General features: G+C 45.5%; 2 protein-coding genes across 2 annotated transcripts; both read right to left on the minus strand.

Annotated features, from left to right (window-relative positions):
* Positions 1-41: 41 nt before the first annotated feature.
* LOC124006339 (vomeronasal type-2 receptor 26-like) lies at positions 42-1,904 on the minus strand. Its single transcript, XM_046316302.1, has one exon. It carries the CDS (start codon positions 1,215-1,217, stop codon positions 561-563), a length of 657 nt encoding a protein of 218 aa, XP_046172258.1. The 5' UTR covers positions 1,218-1,904; the 3' UTR covers positions 42-560.
* Positions 1,905-8,715: 6,811 nt separating this feature from the next.
* On the minus strand, positions 8,716-12,776 carry LOC124005689 (extracellular calcium-sensing receptor-like). The gene is made up of 6 exons (XM_046315153.1): positions 12,593-12,776; positions 12,148-12,436; positions 10,760-11,512; positions 10,438-10,665; positions 9,926-10,049; positions 8,716-9,760 (listed from the first exon to the last, which is right to left on the minus strand). Exons 1-6 carry the CDS (start codon positions 12,727-12,729, stop codon positions 8,841-8,843), a joined length of 2,451 nt encoding a protein of 816 aa, XP_046171109.1. The 5' UTR covers positions 12,730-12,776; the 3' UTR covers positions 8,716-8,840.
* Positions 12,777-18,479: the final 5,703 nt, after the last annotated feature.

Here is an 18,479-nt window from a genome sequence, read left to right on the forward strand (position 1 = left end):
AAGAAAGTTGTTTTTGGATTATTAGTGAATGGTTTAGCATTATTGTTTTTCTAGTCATAATTTGTCTCTAGGAATTAACTTATTTCAATCAGTCAACATGTACGGTAGGTTATTTATAATAAGCGGTACGTGGAGAAAATCGGACCTAACTGCAATTTAAAATCGATGGCCCTCCCTTCAGGAAAAGCATATTTTAACTAAACTCTCCATGAAAGATTAAAAAAATACAAGTGACCAGACCCCTAAACCCAAAATAATAATTAAAATATAAAGTCGATAGCAGAAATCCTGCCTACCATTTATCCTCACAATCCAGGGCCGAAGACTTAACATGCGTTTCCCCAAACATTACGCAGAGAGAACGGTCGCTAAGTGTGTCGTTGGAGAGCGTGTCGATATTGATAGCATCGAAAGAAAGACAACGCTGCTCTCGGATCAGCATCCTCCATTCAAACATTTCCTTAACTTTAGAATGATTTCACAATACTGACCATTTTGGGGGAGGGGAAGCAACCAGTGCACCTGTCTAACGCCCACAACCTCCCTAACCCCTCTCAATACTAAAAGTGTGTATAAAGTTGAGGTAATATGATATAATACTTGGGAGCAAATATACAGAAAAGTAAACCATAACTAGAGGCCAGGATAGCAAATGTCTCCACAGCTACAGTGAACTTCCCAGGAGAGCTGACATAAGCTGGGATAAAGGTGATCCAGACTGCACAGAATATGAGCATGCTGAAGGTGATGAATTTGGCCTCATTGAAGTTATCAGGCAGCTTCCGAGCCAGAAAAGCCAGCACAAAGCACAAGAGAGACAGGAGTCCTATATAGCCCAACACAGCCCAGAAACCAATTGCTGAACCCACATCACACTCTAGAATGATCTTTTCCTTGTAGGTTTTCATATTCCTGTAGGGGGAAGGAGGGGAGACTGTTAACCAAAGAGCACAAATCAGGACCTGTATGAGAGTGAAAGCCAGAACACTGAGTCTCTGCTGTGAAGGACCAAACCATTTCATGACATTACTGGCTGGAAGTGTAGCCCTTAAGGCCATCAACACCACTATTGTTTTCCCCAGGAAGCTCAGCTCAGAGTTGTTGGCCCTGTCAATGGGAGTCTTTTTGAAGTGAACGAAGACCAATGACACCACTGTGGTTATTAAACACGCGCCGACCAATGAGATTGCAGCCAGGAGGATTCCCATGATTTCCATGGTTACAAATTAGAGAAATGACACCTCTTTTGGGACATAGCGACTCTTGTCTCCGTTTGACCAGTATTCCTGGGAACGTACAAGGAACGTACAAGGAACGTAGAAGGAAAACGCTATGATCTAATAGTGTATTATAATAGGCAGCTGTTCTCAGAGCCTGTTGCTTTTCTAGTTAGATCCTAATGTTACCCAGCTAACTAACATTGAACCTGGCTGATTAGCTCCAGCACTGTGGTATTATTGGCACTGTGTTCATTGTTGTTTAACTAGCTAATGTTAGCTGGCTGGCCCGTTGGCTGACGTTACGTGACGTGTGTACAACACACGTTGAATATGGCCGGTGTCAGTAAACGTCTAGAATAAAACGCAATAAAACAAAATACAGCTAGGTTGGTTAGGCTGTTTTCATGTTGTCGGGAGGTAAACAAATCATCGGCCAGAGTGTCAGGTATGCGCTCTGAGAACGAAACGAGATGGGTGGGACTAAAGCTTAAGAGGGTGTGAACGATGCTGAATGAGTGTTGACAATGACGAGTTCTTCACTCGATACCAAAACATTCAAAGGCAATTTTTCTCAACAGTGAGTTTACAAGCTGATCAACATTCAAAGCACAATTATCCTCCAGTATTTATGCTGCAATAATTTATGTGTCGGGGGGCTAGGGTCAATCTGTTATATCTGGAGTATTTCTCCTGTCTTATCATTTGTCCTGTGTGAATTTTAAGTATTCTCTCTCTAATTCTTTCTTTCTCTCTTTATTTATTTCTTTCTCTCGGAGGACCTGAGCCCTAGGACCATGCCTCAGGACTACCTTGCATGATGACTCCTTGTTGTCCCCAGTCCACCTGGCCGTGCTGCTGCTCCAGTTTCAACTGTTCTGCCTGCGGCTATGGAATCCTGATTACAATTATTTGACCATGCTGGTCATTTATGAACATTTGAATATCTTGGCTATGTTCTGTTATCTCCACCTGGCACAGCCCGAAGAGGACTGGCCACCCCTCATAGCCTGGTTCCTCTCTAGGTTTATTCCTATGTTTTGGCCTTTCTATGGAGTTTTTCCTAGCCACCGTGCTTCTACACCTGCATTGCTTGCTGTTTTGGGGGTTTAGGCTGAGTTTCTGTACAGCACTTTGATATATCAGCTGATGTTAGAAGGGCTATATAAACACATTTGATTTGATTTGAAATTACTTTCCCATTGTTTCCTCAAATGCAGTGTTTGATATACCATTTTGTAGCTCTGAGTCTCTACTTTCATCCAATGTAAAAATAAAAAACTATTTCATATTTTGCTACATAAGACCGAATCCAGGTAGTGAGTCACATATTCTAAAAGTTAACACATACTCCACAGTTAATCTATCTTTTCGGTCAGTGGATTTAGTTTGTATCAGTCAGAGCTTAGCCCTATCCACTAAGAGACATAAGGGGCCGCTATGGGTCCCCCGGACCAAAAATAAATACATTTAACTGAAGGCCTCCAAAAGGCTAAGGGTCGGCTGTAGTATCAGTTTTCTCACCTGTTAGGTTGCTGATCTCCCCAGCAGCACAGAGGGGATACAGGACAAAGAACAGACTGGTATTGTTTTTGATCGCTGCCTGGAGGAACCCTGGGAAGCAGCTGTCACTACACACAGACCGAGGCCTCTGAAACACAACACCTGCTCACTCCCTCTAACCTGTCTGTCTCGCTTTAATCCTTATTAATCCCCCTTGGTCACAGTCATTCAATTCATTCCCGCCTACACGTTGTATGTGTCATCTCTGACAAATGTAAATACCTTTATTCTGATTGTCTATGTTTTATGAAAGTACCTGAAACTGCTACCATGTGTTTTCTGTGTCACTGTGTACCTTTAAGGGATTGCCAGCCCATTCTATCTTTATCCCATTCATGGCAAACTGCTCTCCATTAGCGAGAGAGACATCGTAATTCCTCACAGTGACAAACACTGTCCCTGCTGCCTGGTCTCTCTGCCAGTTCCACACCTCAATTTTGTTTTAAACTCTCCCCAGACTTCATGTTGAAGTTTACATCTCGCAGGTATCTCAACACCGGCATGAGTTAAAATAATCACCATGTACTGATGTACACTGTCCCAATAGGATAGCACCTTTTGGTTCCTAATAAAACCATGTTTGGTTCCCGTGTAGAACCCTCTGTGGAAAGGGTTTTACACGGAATCCAAAAAGATTCTACCTGGAACCAAATAGGGTTCTTCAAAGGATTCTCCTAAGGGGACAGCCGAAGAACCCTTTTAGGTACTAGATAGCACCTTTTGGTTCCTAATAAAACCATGTTTGGTTCCCGTGTAGAACCCTCTGTGGAAAGGGTTTTACACGGAATCCAAAAAGATTCTACCTGGAACCAAATAGGGTTCTTCAAAGGATTCTCCTAAGGGGACAGCCGAAGAACCCTTTTAGGTACTAGATAGCACCTTTTGGTTCCTAATAAAACCATGTTTGGTTCCCGTGTAGAACCCTCTGTGGAAAGGGTTTTACACGGAATCCAAAAAGATTCTACCTGGAACCAAATAGGGTTCTTCAAAGGGTTCTCCTAAGGGGACAGCCGAAGAACCCTTTTAGGTACTAGATAGCACCTTTTGGTTCCTAATAAAACCATGTTTGGTTCCCGTGTAGAACCCTCTGTGGAAAGGGTTTTACACGGAATCCAAAAAGATTCTACCTGGAACCAAATAGGGTTCTTCAAAGGATTCTCCTAAGGGGACAGCCAAAGAACCCTTTTAGGTACTAGATAGCACCTTTTGGTTCCTAATAAAACCATGTTTGGTTCCCGTGTAGAACCCTCTGTGGAAAGGGTTTTACACGGAATCCAAAAAGATTCTACCTGGAACCAAATAGGGTTCTTCAAAGGATTCTCCTAAGGGGACAGCCGAACCCTTTTAGGTACTAGAACCCTTTTCCTAATAAAACCATGGTTCCCCGTAGATTCTTCAAAGGATTCTCCTAGCACCTTTGGTTCCTAATAAAACCATGTTTGGGTCCCGTGTAGAACCCTCTGTGGAAAGGGTTTTACACGGAATCCAAAAAGATTCTACCTGGAACCAAATAGGGTTCTTCAAAGGATTCTCCTAAGGGCACAGCCGGAGAACCTTTTAGGTACTAGATAGCACCTTTTGGTTCCTAATAAAACCATGTTTGGTTCCCGTGTAGAACCCTCTGTGGAAAGGGTTTTACACGGAATCCAAAAAGATTCTACCTGGAACCAAATAGGGTTCTTCAAAGGGTTCTCCTAAGGGGACAGCCGGAGAACCCTTTTAGGTATTAGATAGCACCTTTTCTGTTAATGTACTTTAGAAGTAAAATGGTGTGATTGTAAATATTTGTCATTTTCATAAAACCAGTCAGTCAATTATCAAATCAGTTGAACAAAATGAACTATCTGTGGGCCATAAAGATCACCTCAGCTCACCTGTGCTGGCTCGATGCTGTCTCTCCTATCCTGGCTCGATGCTGTCTCACCTGTCTTTGCTCGATGCTCTCTCTCCTTTCCTGGCTCAATGCTGTCTCTCCTTTCCTGGCTCGATGCTGTCTCAAATGTCCTGGCTCAATACTGTCTCATGTGTCCTGGCTCGATGCTGTCTCTCCTGTCCTGGCTCGATGCTGTCTCTCCTGTCCTGGCTCGATGCTGTCTCACCTGTCCTGGCTCGATGCTGTCTCTCCTATCCTGGCTCGATGCTGTCTCACCTGTCTTTGCTCGATGCTCTCTCTCCTTTCCTGGCTCAATGCTGTCTCTCCTTTCCTGGCTCGATGCTGTCTCAAATGTCCTGGCTCAATACTGTCTCACGTGGCCTGGCTCGATGCTGTCTCTCCTGTCATGGCTCGATGCTGTCTCTCCTGTCCTGGCTCGATGCTGTCTCACCTGTCCTGGCTCGATGCTGTCTCTCCTATCCTGGCTTGATGCTGTCTCTCCTATCCTGGCTCGATGCTGTCTCACCTGTCATGTCTCGATGCTGTCTCTCCTGTCCTGGCTTGATGCTGTCTCTCCTGTCCTGGCTCGATGCTGTCTCACCTGTCCTGACTCGATGCTGTCTCTCCTGTCCTGGCTCGATGCTGTCTCTCCTATCCTGGCTCGATGCTGTCTCTCCTGTCCTGGCTCGATGCTGGCTCGATGCTGTCTCTCCTGTCCTGGCTCAATGCTGTCTCTCCTATCCTGGCTCGATGCTGTCTCTCCTGTCCTGGCTCGATGCTGTCTCACCTGTCCTGGCCCGATGCTGTCTCTCCTGTCCTGGCTCGATGCTGTCTCTCCTATCCTGGCTCGATGCTGTCTCTCCTGTCCTGGCTCAATGCTGTCTCACCTGTCCTGGCTCGATGCTGTCTCTCCTGTCCTGGCTCGATGCTGTCTCACCTGTCCTGACTCGATGCTGTCTCTCCTGTCCTGGCTCGATGCTGTCTCTCCTATCCTGGCTCGATGCTGTCTCTCCTGTCCTGGCTCGATGCTGGCTCGATGCTGGCTCGATGCTGTCTCTCCTGTCCTGGCTCAATGCTGTCTCTAGTATCCTGGCTCGATGCTGTCTCTCCTGTCCTGGCTCGATGCTGTCTCACCTGTCCTGGCCCGATGCTGTCTCTCCTGTCCTGGCTCAATGCTGTCTCTCCTATCCTGGCTCGATGCTGTCTCTCCTGTCCTGGCTCGATGCTGTCTCACCTGTCCTGGCCCGATGCTGTCTCTCCTGTCCTGGCTCAATGCTGTCTCACCTGTCCCGGCTCGATGCTGTCTCTCCTGTCCTGTCTCAATGCTGTCTCTCCTATCATGGCTCGATGCTGTCTCTCATGTCCTGGCTCGATGCTGTCTCTCCTGTCCTGGCTCGATGCTGCCTCTCCTGTCCTGGCTCGATGCTGTCTCTCCTGTCCTGGCTCGATGTTGTCTCTCCTATCCTGCCTCGATGCTGTCTCACCTGTCCTGGCTCGATGCTGTCTCTCCTATCCTGGCTCGATGCTGTCTCTCCTGTCCTGGCTCGATGCTGTCTCTCCTGTACTGGCTCGATGCTGTCTCTCCTGTCCTGGCTCGATGCTGTCTCTCCTGTCCTGGCTCGATGCTGTCTCACCTGTCCTGTCTCAATGCTGTCTCTCCTGTCCTGGCTCGACGCTGTCCCTCCTATCCTGGCTCGATGCTGTCTCTCCTGTCCTGGCTCAAAGTTGTCTCTCCTGTCCTGGCTCTACGCTGTCTCTCCTATCCTTCCTCGATGCTGTCTCTCCTGTCCTGGCTCGATGCTGTCTCTTTGTGCACAGTTCATATTCACACCTTGGCCTTTCCTGTGCCTGCTGGTCAACAGGTCATGTATGGAGTGGGCTACATCATACACTGCTTAATACACATTATTAGAGAAGCTCAGCTCGGACATGTCAGTAAACGGGTTACTGATTAAAAAATATATACGGTGAAACTATTCCTTTTTTAAACTTTTGTGGAACATCTGTTAGTCAAATCACAGTGTAAAAGCAGCTGGGTCGACTCTTGGCCATTTTCTTGTTTTGTGGTGGAAAGCTGAGGCGGATCGACTCTTGGCCATTTTCTTGTTTTGTGGTGGAAAGCTGAGCGGATCGACTCTTGGCCATTTTCTTGTTTTGTGGTGGAAAGCTGAGGCGGATCGACTCTTGGCCATTTTCTTGTTTTGTGGTGGAAAGCTGAGCGGATCGACTCTTGGCCATTTTCTTGTTTTGTTGTGGAAAGCTGAGGCGGATCGACTCTTGGCCATTTTCTTGTTTTGTGGTGGAAAGCTGAGGCGGATCGACTCTTGGCCATTTTCTTGTTTTGTGGTGGAAAGCTGAGCGGATCGACTCTTGGCCATTTTCCTGTTTTGTGGTGGAAAGCTGAGGCGGGTCGACTCTTGGCCATTTTCTTGTTTTGTGGTGGAAAGCTGAGCGGATCGACTCTTGACCATTTTCTTGTTTTGTGGTGGAAAGCTGAGGCGGATCGACTCTTGGCCATTTTCTTGTTTTGTGGTGGAAAGCTGAGGCGGATCGACTATTGGCCATTTTCTTGTTTTGTGGTGGAAAGCTGAGGCGGATTGACTCTTAGCCATTTTCTTGTTTTGTGGTGGAAAGCTGAGGCGGATCGACTATTGGCCATTTTCTTGTTTTGTGGTGGAAAGCTGAGGCGGGTCGAACATAACACGTCAACCCTGTTACCCATAAATAGACAGGCTAGAAATGCTTAAAGAACTCTTTTAAGCATCGTCCCCTTTTTTTGTCATTTTTCGCCTGAAATGACATACTCAAATTGAACTGCCTGTAGCTCAGGACCTGAAGCAAGGATATGGGATTGGTACCATTTGAAAGGAAACACTTTGAAGTTTGTGCAAATGTGAAAGGAATGTAGGATAATATAACACAATACATCTGGTAAAAGATAATACAAAGAAAAAGTAAAATACAAAAAAATAAATGCAAGAGAAAGGCCATAATGTATTATTCCAGCCCAGGTGCAATATACATTTTGGCCACTAGATGGTGGCAGTGTATGTGCACATTTTTAGACTGATCAAATGAACTATTGCATTTCTGTTCAAGACTTTGCATCAAGACTGCCCAAATATGCCTAATTTGTTTATTAATAACTGTCTATGTTAAAAAGTGCGCACTATCCTCAAACAAGAGCATGTTATTCTTTCATAGTAATAGCAAATGTAAATTGGACAGTGCGGTTAGATGAACAATAATATAAGCTTTCTGTCAATATCAGATATGTCTGTGTCCTGGGAAATATTCTTGTTACTTACTACCTCACGCTAATCACATTAGCCTACGTTAGCTCAACCGTCCCGTGGAAAGGACACCGATCCTGAAGAGGTTTTTTAAACAGTTTTTGACCAAAACTGATGTAGGGTGTTGGCTTTAGTATCGTTTCAATTAAGGACTGTAACTTTCAAAGGCACTAACAAAATATATATATATATAAACCTCTTGAGTTGGGAAAACATGTTTTTTATTCAGTTGAACATGTCCTCTTCATGACAGAATAATAAAATCAGGTGAAATCAACCTTCTTTTTTCCCACCAAGTTACACTAGCCAAAATGGACTCATTTCGTGGAAAGACCCATAACGTATTTGCCAGAATAAGGACATGCCATTTGCTAGTGTGTCTTTCAGCAGCAGTGGGGGGGGGGGGTGCATGTACTGTATGTTGACAGAATAGCATTGAAGCTTAACACATTTCCAATGACATGTTTTATGTGTTCCAAATAAAATTTTATTTGTCACATACACATGGTTAGCAGATGTTAATGCGAGTGTAGCGAAGTGCTTGTGCTTCTCGTTCCGACAATGCAGTAATAACCAACAAGTAATCTAACTAACAATTCCAATACTACTGCCTTATACACAGTGTAAGGGGATAAATAATATGTACATAAAGATATATGAATGAGTTATGGTACAGAGCAGCATAGGCAAGATACAGTAGATGGTATTGAGTGCAGTATATACATATGAGATGAGTATGTAAACAAAGTGGCATAGTTAAAGTGGCTAGTGATACATGTATTACATAAGGATGCAGTAGATGATATAGAGTACAGTATATACGTATGCATATGAGATTAATAATGTAGGGTATGTAACATTATATTAGGTAGCAGAGCAGCACATGGAAAGATTTTAGTGTAAGTTTTCATTTCGTTTCATTTTCCCCATCATATGTTTCTTGGTATTTAGCTCAGGTTTAAACAGAATTATATAACATTTAGGTGCAAATATACAGAAGAGCATTCCATAACTAGAGGCCAGAATAGCAAAGATCTCCACAGCTACAGTGAACTTCCCTGGAGAACTGACATAAGCTGGGATAAAGGTGATCCAGACTGCACAGAATATGAGCATGCTGAAGGTGATGAATTTGGCCTCGTTGAAGTTATCAGGCAGCTTCCGAGCCAGAAAAGCCAGCACAAAGCACAAGAGAGACAGGAGTCCTATATAACCCAACACAACCCAGAAACTAATAGCTGATCCCACATTACACTCTAGAATGATCTTTTCCTTGTAGGTTTTCATATTCTTGTAGGGGAAAGGAGGGGAGACTGTTAACCAAAGAGCACAGATCAGGACCTGTATGAGAGTGAAAGCCAGAACACTGAGTCTCTGCTGTGGAGGACCAAACCATTTCATGACATTACTGGCTGGAAGCGTAGCCCTGAAGGCCATCAACACCACTATTGTTTTCCCCAGAACACAAGAGATGCAGAGGACGAAGGTGATCCCAAACGCTGTGTGACGCAGCATACAGGACCATTCAGAGGGCCGGCCAATGAAAGTAAGAGAACACAGAAAACACAGAGCCAAGGAGAAGAGCAGCAGGAAGCTCAGCTCAGAGTTGTTGGCCCTGACGATGGGAGTGTCTTTCTTTATCAAGTAGAGAATAGCCACAAGCACAGTTAGAAACACTCCAAACAAGGAGAAAAGCATAAGTACAATCCCCATGAGCTCAGTAAAGGTCAGGAACTCAATAGCCTTAAATATACATTTGTCTCTGCCAAGATTGGACCAGTACTCATCAGGGCAGTCTATGCAGCCATTAGAATCTGAAAGGAAATCATGATTAGTATGATTAGTAGTAAAGTAGAACACATGATGTCATAATCTAGACATTACATTGACCAAGGACTGAACTCTGAAAAAGTGGATTAGGACACACATCGCGCAACTTGTGTAAGTTCTGTGCAGAATGAATGTTGGGCTTGTGGTACCTGTAGCGTTGCTGATCTCTCCCTCTGAACATGGAACACAGTCATAACAGCATACGGGCTTTCCTTTCTGCACAGCCTTACGAGTGCCTGGGGGACATCTCTCACTGCACACTGACACAGGCATCTTTAGGGGACAGAGGGCATACATATTACTGTAAATGTTACATGTTTTACTCCAGCAGGGTGTGTCACATAAATGTTTTAAATTGTAATAATGAGTCAAACAATAAGGAAGGAAAGGATGTTTTATTGTCACATACACCGGGTAGGTGGAGTGAAATGTGTTGTTTAACAGGGTCAGTCATAGTAATACAGAGCCCCTGGAGCAAAATAGGGTTAAATGCCTTGCTCATGGGCACATCGACAGATATTTTAACCTTGTACGCTTGGGTTTTTGAACCAGCAACCTTTCGGTTACTGGCCCAACGCTCTAACCGCTAAGCTTCTGTTATTCAGAAACGTTGTGTTTGTAAACAGTTAGTTTTTAATCTGTTGGCACCTATTTACTGTACCTGTTGGAGCTCCCCAGGCCACATGATGTCCTCTGTCCTGAGGACAAACTGTTGTCCCGGGGGTAGGGAGGCATCATAGTAGCCCACTGGTTTAAACTGGACCCCTCCGTCTGGCCCACGCTGCCAGTTCACCACCTCGTACCTGGCTGCTGCAGCACCTGTACTGTCAAACCACACCTGGTCCCCTGTCTTTATGGTGAAATTCACCTGCTTCAGAGACTCCACTACCTGGGGAAAAAAGGAACAAGTATCAGTTTTTTATTTTATTTTGAGATATACTGTCAGTGAGGAATGGAGAATTGACGTTTTTAGTTGCTGTTACCTGCCAAGGTTCAGTTCTAACATTTTGATCACATCCGTGTCCGTCTTTGCACTTTAGCAAGCTGTGCAGCGAGTGGGCCACTGCATATATGGCCCTATAGATATTACTAGAGTATCTGAGCTCATCCACATCTTCATTATAATCTCTCAGCTCTATCAGATCCTGACTCTCACTACAAAGACTACTCACACTCTCCTGGTGGCTTGTCTCTGTGCATTGAAATGCCGTGTCCCAGAACTGCTTAATCACAAAGTCAGAGAAGCCGCTGATGTTGGCCTTCTGGACAGCGAACCCCAGTGAACCCCCCAGCACACTGTAGCTGGTAGGGGTGACCAGGCTGTCTGCAGTGATCCAGGCCTCCACACCAATAAACTGTAGGCCGGTGATGTTCTGCAGACTGAGCTCCTCCAGTAGGTTGTTCATCTCCACGTGGGCCAGAAAGCCTACAATCACCCTGGCCGTCCCACCTCGGATCACATTAACAACCTTTAACAGCTTCTCTGGCTCCGTCCGGCTGAACTTCTCTGAGTATTCCACACAGACACCCTCCTCCTGGGCTGCAGCCAGGAAGATAGCCATGCCGTTGTTGCCATAGTCACTATCACTGTTGACCGCTCCCACCCAGCTCCAGCCGAAGTACTTGACCAGCTGGGCCAGTGCTCTGCTCTGATAGAGGTCACTGGCGATGGTTCGGAAGAAAGAAGGGTACTCCTTTCTGCTGCTAAGGCACTCACATGTGGCAGAGTGGCTGATCTACAGAACAGAGAGAGGACGAGAGAGACATGGAGAGAGAGAGAGAGAGGGAGAGCGAGAGAGAGAGAGAGAGAGAGAGAGAGAGAGAGAGAGAGAGAGAGAGAGAGAGAGAGAGAGAGAGAGAGAGAGAGAGAGAGAGAGAGAAAGGGAGAGAGACAGGGATTGGGTGAGAGAGGACGAGAGAGACATGGAGAGAGAGACAGAGAGAGAGAAAGGGAGAGAGAGAGAGAAAGGGAGAGAGAGAGAGAGGATGAGAGAGACATGGAGAAAGAGGGAGAAAGGGAGAGAGAGCGAGAAAGAGAGAGAGACAGGGAGAGAGAGAGAGAGAGAGAGAGAGAGAGAGAGAGAGAGAGAGAGAGAGAGAGAGAGAGAGAGAGAGAGAGAGAGAGAGAGAGAGAGAGAGAGAGAGAGAAAGGGAGAGAGACAGGGATTGGGAGAGAGAGGACGAGAGAGACATGGAGAAAGAGAGAGAAAGGGAGAGAGAGCGAGAAAGAGAGAGAGACAGGGAGAGAGACAGGGATTGGGAGAGAAAGAGAAATGGAGAGACAGGGAGAGAGAAAGAGACGTAACTGAATACACTAAAACAAGATTGACTTAAAATCTCGTATAATTGCTTGTCCTATAGGGCCTCTTACCACAGGTATCTGGAATGGACCGGTGGTGCGTGACATCACTATAGTGGAGGAGGACTCTGACTCTCCGATGATGGCGTGAACTGCTGTTTGGCCAAAGCAGGCCTTTCCCACCGTCCTCTCCTGACCGTTCATCAGGGCCATGGCCGCACGCATAGAGTACAGAGTCGAACCGCAGTTGTCATAAATACGATATCCAATAGAGACATTCGGAAGCAGAGTGTCACTGTTGTTGATCTCCTCGATGGCGAAGATCATGGTCTGAGCAAATCGGAACTCTCTGAGGTTTACACTAGAGGAAAGGTAAAGAAAGATATAAGTTTATATACGTTTTACAAATCATGAGCATAATAATAAAATCAATAAAATAGCCAAATATTCAATAAACGGTAACCAAGGAGGAGCTTACTTGGGGAATTTGAGAGGTGGTGTCGGTGAAGGAGCTTACCTGGAGCAGGTGAGAGGCGGTGGTGTTTCTGTGAAGGAGAGCGGGGGCTGTGTGGTTTTGCTGTGGATGGAGAAGGCTCCTCCTATAGTCACGTCTCCTACCTTGGACAGCAGAGGGAACTCTGGGCTCCCCAGCATCCGACAGACAGCCTCCGTTCCCTCTGCCCCAAAGACTCCTAACAACCCCACCACTACCACCCACAGCAGCTGCATCACACTCTGAAGGGGTTTCACTCCCTGACCTGAGACCTGAGCAGACTCCTACACTGAGTTTTATACTCACAAAGACAGCTGCAGGGCATGGTGGACTAGAGTTATCCAATCAGAGACAGGCGTAATGGGACGGTCTCTACGGGCCACTGTGGATATTATTGCCTCTTTTGAAATAACGTATCATCACTGCGCTGCTTTAAAGACAGGATCGCAGGAAGACATTCCACTGCGCTGCTTTAAAGACTGGATAGCAGGATGAAATTCCACTGTGCTGCTTTAAAGACAGGATAACATTATGACATTTCACTGTGCTGCTTTAAAGACAGGATAGCAGGATGAAATTCCAATACGCTGCTTTAAAGACAGGATAGCAGGATGAAATGTCACTGCGCTGCTTTAAAGACAGGATAACATTATGACATTTCACTGCGCTGCTTTAAAGAGAGGATAGCAGGATGACATTTCACTGCGCTGCTTTAAAGACAGGATAGCAGGATGACACTTTAGTGCATTAGGGACATCATCAGTGATCATCCACTTTCTAAGGTTGGGGGGGGTGAAATGTATTCTATTCAAATACACTATCCTGTAGGTCAATAGCATCATGAAGGGGAATGTCCTGTCTCCCAGTGGTAGAGCTCCAAGACTTCAGCTGAGAGGCAGAGCTCCATGACTTCAGCTGAGAGGCAGAGCTCCATGACTTCAGCTGAGAGGCAGAGCTCCATGACTTCAGCTGAGAGGCAGAGCTCCATGACTTCAGCTGAGAGGTAGAGCTCCATGACTTCAGCTGAGAGGTAGAGCTCCAAGACTTCAGTTGAGAGGCAGAGCTCCATGACTTCAGCTGAGAGGTAGAGCTACAAGACTTCAGCTGAGAGGTAGAGCTCCAAGACTTCAGCTGAGAGGTGGAGCTCCATGACTTCAGCTGAGAGGCAGAGCTCAATGACTTCAGCTGAGAGACAGAGCTCCATGACTTCAGCTGAGAGGTAGAGCTCCAAGACTTCAGCTTAGAGGTAGAGCTCCATGACTTCAGCTGAGAGGTAGAGGTCCATGACTTCAGCTGAGAGGCAGAGCTCCATGACTTCAGCTGAGAGGTAGAGCTCCAAGACTTCAGCTGAGAGGCAGAGCTCCATGACTTCAGCTGAGAGGTAGAGCTCCAAGACTTCAGCTGAGAGGCAGAGCTCCATGACTTCAGCTGAGAGGTAGAGCTCCAAGACTTCAGCTGAGAGGTAAAGCTCCATGACTTCAGCTGAGAGGTAGAGCTCCATGACTTCAGCTGAGAGGCAGAGCTCCATGACTTCAGCTGAGAGACAGAGCTCCATGACTTCAGCTGAGAGGTAGTGCTCCATGACTTCAGCTGAGAGGTAGATCTCCATGACTTCAGCTGAGAGGCAGAGCTCCAAGACTTCAGCTGAGAGACAGAGCTCCATGACTTCAGCTGAGAGGTAGAGCTCCAAGACTTCAGCTGAGAGGCAGAGCTCCAAGACTTCAGCTGAGAGGTAGAGCTCCATGACTTCAGCTGAGAGGTAGAGCTCCATGACTTCAGCTGAGAGGCAGAGCTCCATGACTTCAGCTGAGAGACAGAGCTCCAAGACTTCAGCTGAGAGGTAGAGCTCCATGACTTCAGCTGAGAGGTAGAGCTCCATGACTTCAGCTGAGAGGCAGAGCTCCATGACTTCAGCTGAGAGGTAGAGCTCCATGACTTCAGCTGAGAGGTAGAGCTCCAAGACTTCAGCTGAGAGGCAGAGCTCCATGACTTCAGCTGAGAGGTAGAGCTCCATGACTTCAGCTGAGAGACAGAGCTCCATGACTTCAGCTGAGAGGTAGAGGTCCATGACTTCAGCTGAGAGACAGAGCTCCATGACTTCAGCTGAGAGGTAGAGCTCAAAGACTTCAGCAGTTGTAGTAGAGCTCTGCCCATAATTGAGTGACCTCTGGTCGCAGATCATTCCATGATGACATGGCTCTATACATAACTGATTAATTAGTCCCTCCTGCAAAAAAGCACTCCCGCAACATGATGCTGCCCCTCCTGTGCTTCACGGTTGGGATGGTATTCTTCGGCTTGCAAGCCTCCCCCTTTTTCCTCCAAACATAACGATGGTCATTATGGCCAAACAGTTCTATTTTTGTTTCACCAGACCAGAGGACAATTCTCAAAAAAGTGTAATCTATGATCGCAGCGGTATGACGGCTGCGTGGTCCCATGGTGTTTTTACTTGCGTACTATAGTTTGTACAGACGAACGTGGTACATTCAGATGTTTGGAAATTGCTCCCAAGGATGAACCAGACTTGTGGAGGTCTACAAATATTTGTAGACTGAGGTCTTGGCTGATTTCTTTTGATTTTCCCATGATGTCAAGCTAGGCGGCACTGAGTTTGAAGGTAGGCTTTGAGGCCTTGGCAGGTACACCTCCAATTGATTCAAATTATGTCAATTAGCCTCTCAGAAGCTTCTAAAGCCATGACATATTTTTCTGGAATTTTCCAAGCTGTTTAAAAGCACAGTCAACTTAGTTAATGTAAACTTCTGACCTGCTGGAATTGTGATACAGTGAATTATAAGTGAAATAATCTGTCTCTAAACAATTTTTGGAAAAATTACTTGTGTCATGCACAATATAGATGTCCTAACCAACTTGCCAAAACTATAGTTTGTCAATAAGAAATTTGTGGAGTGGTTGAAAAACGAGTTTTAATGACTCCAACCTAAGTGTATGTAGACTTCTGACTACAATTGAATGGGGACAGACAATACATCTGCATTGCTTGCTGTTTGGCGTTTCAGGCTGGGTTTCTGTCTAGCACTTTGTGACATCAGCATTGCTTGCTGTTTGGCGTTTTAGGCTGGGTTTCTGTCTAGCACTTTGTGACATCAGCATTGCTTGCTGTTTGGCGTTTTAGGCTGGGTTTCTGTCTAGCACTTTGTGACATCAGCATTGCTTGCTGTTTGCCGTTTTAGGCTGGGTTTCTGTCTAGCACTTTGTGACATCAGCATTGCTTGCTGTTTGGCGTTTTAGGCTGGGTTTCTGTCTAGCATTTTGTGACATCAGCATTGCTTGCTGTTTGGGGTTTTAGGCTGGGTTTCAGTCTAGCACTTTGTGACATCAGCATTGCTTGCTGTTTGGCGTTTTAGGCTGGGTTTCTGTCTAGCACTTTGTGACATCAGCATTGCTTGCTGTTTGGGGTTTTAGGCTGGGTTTCTGTCTACCACTTTGTGACATCGGCTGATGTAAAAAGGCTTTATAATTACATTTGATTGAATTTGATTGATAATAGAAAGATCAAGAAACGTTTGTTATTTTTTTGTACATGTATTTAACCCCTTATTTGTGTCTCTTAACAGTCTCCATATATCCACTACTTCCCATAAGGTTTTTCAACTGGCACCAGGGGACCTTCAGACAAGTCTGGTGAGGACATCCTGGAGCAAAACAATGTACGTGTTTGTGTGTGTCTCACCTTTCCACGGACGGTTTATAGCGTTAGCCCAAACTATTGGGAAGTTTGACTTCGACCCTAGGAGGTTAACCCTCCTCTTACAAAATGTTGACAAGGTTATAAACAATGATTTTTAATTAAAATAATAATTGTGTCCTTCAAACTTTGCTTTTGTCAAAGAATCCTCCATTTGCAGACATTACAGCTTTGCAGACCTTTGGCATTCTAGTTGTCAATTTGTTGAGGTAATCTGAAGAGATTTCACCCCATGCTTCCTGAAGCACCTCCCAAAGGTTGGATTGGGTTGATGAGCACTTGTTACGTATCATAGGGTCAAGCTGGTCCTACAACAGCTCAATAGGGTTGTGATCCGATGACTGTGCTGGCCACTTTATTATAGACAGAATACCAGCTGACTGCTTCTTCCCTAAATAGTGAGAATGGGTTAACTGCCTTGTTCAGGAGCTGAATGATATATTTTTACATTGTCAGCTTGGGGATTCCATTATAGCAACCTTCCAGTTATTAGTCCAACACTCTAACCACTAGGCTACCTGCCGCCGACCTGAAATATGGCTTTGCAACTCTGCCTAGAAGTCCAGCATTCCGGAGTCGCCTCCTCACTGTTGACGTTGAGCCTGGTGTTTTGTGGGTACTCTTTAATGAAGCTGCCAGTTGAGGACTTGTGAGGCGCCTGGTTCTCAAACTGGACACTCTAATGTACTTGTCCTCTTGCTCAGTTGTGCACCGGGGCCTCCCACTCCTCTTTCTATTCTTTGTTGGAGCCAGTTTGCACTGTTCTGTGAAGGGAGTAGTACACAGACAAAATAATGTTTGGTCAGTTTTTACTTGCTTCTTTGACTGTCTTGAGTCGTGTTTTAAACTGTGTGGGTCAATCTGGCCCATATCACAATAGACATAATTGTTCAGCAAAGCACAAGGGTTAAAGGTGAGTCTAGACTGACTGATCTACAAATCACCTTGCGTCATGAATGACTATTGAATAGTATGTGTAGAACAGTCAGGCAGTCACAATTGACCCATGATACATCACAGTTGTGGTCCTTCTGTAGCTCAGTTGGTAGAGCATGGCGCTTGTAACGCCAGGGTAGTGGGTTTGATCCCCGGGACCACCCATACGTAGAATGTATGCACACATGACTGTAAGTCGCTTTGGATAAAAGCGTCTGCTAAATGGCATATATTATTATTATTATTATTAGTTTGTAATGCTCTTGAACAGAGCCACTGTGTGTGAGTCCGTGCGGGAGTACTTGTGTGTGCACATGTTTGGCAGACAGCTTATTTGTTTATTTTCGATTTGATGTATTCACTTCCGTCATCTATCTTTACTTCACCTCATTCTTCTGCAATTTAGGCCCATCATAATCATCTAGATGTGGGTATTAAGATCAAACTTTTGACAGTCATCCCATGTAAACAATTCATTCAGTGTGCCTCATTTAGCGAGGCATTGGCGATGTGTTCAATGTGTTGTTATTATGTTTCCCAGCCCTGCAGATGTTTAATGATCTTCTGATATTTAATTAACACCTGGGTTGTTTGTGTTGTGTGTTTGTGCAGACGCCTGTCAGATCGTTTTCCAGGCGAGTGATCTTCTGAGGGCCATCCATAGGGGAGTTAGATCTGAGCTCAGGAACACGTGTTGAGCTGGAGGAGCCTGAGGCCTGCCCCCTGGACTCCTTGGTTCTTCCTGGTTTGCCTTTGTGTCTTGCACCATGCTAACCTTATGGCTCTGAGCTGAGGAAAGCATGGCCTGCCCCTTGGACTCCTGTGGTTCTTCCTGGTTTCCCCTGTGTCTTGCACCTTGCTAACCTTATGGCTCTGAGCTGAGGAAAGCATGGCCTGCCCCGTGGACCCCCGTGGCGTTGAAAGTGATCAACACATCCTGGCCAATAAAGAACGGACAGAGGAACAGCACATTATAATCACAAATGCAATGTTGACTTTCAAACATCCCTGCAAAATAACACTGAGCTTTCAGCCTCCCTGCTAAATTAAATTGAGCTTCAGCCTCCCTGCTAAATTAAATTGAGCTTCAGCCTCCCTGCTAATTAACACTTGCATCTAATCAAATGGCTACTCAGATTATTTGCCATACACCCCCTTTACACCGCTGCTACTACTCTCTGTTTATTATCTATTCTTTTCTATGCTATCTACATGTACATACTACCTCGATTACGTCGACTAAACGGTTCCAATTATGTCTAA

The sequence above is a fragment of the Oncorhynchus gorbuscha genome, linkage group LG19, assembly GCF_021184085.1.
Source record: "Oncorhynchus gorbuscha isolate QuinsamMale2020 ecotype Even-year linkage group LG19, OgorEven_v1.0, whole genome shotgun sequence".
NCBI lineage: Eukaryota > Metazoa > Chordata > Actinopteri > Salmoniformes > Salmonidae > Oncorhynchus > Oncorhynchus gorbuscha.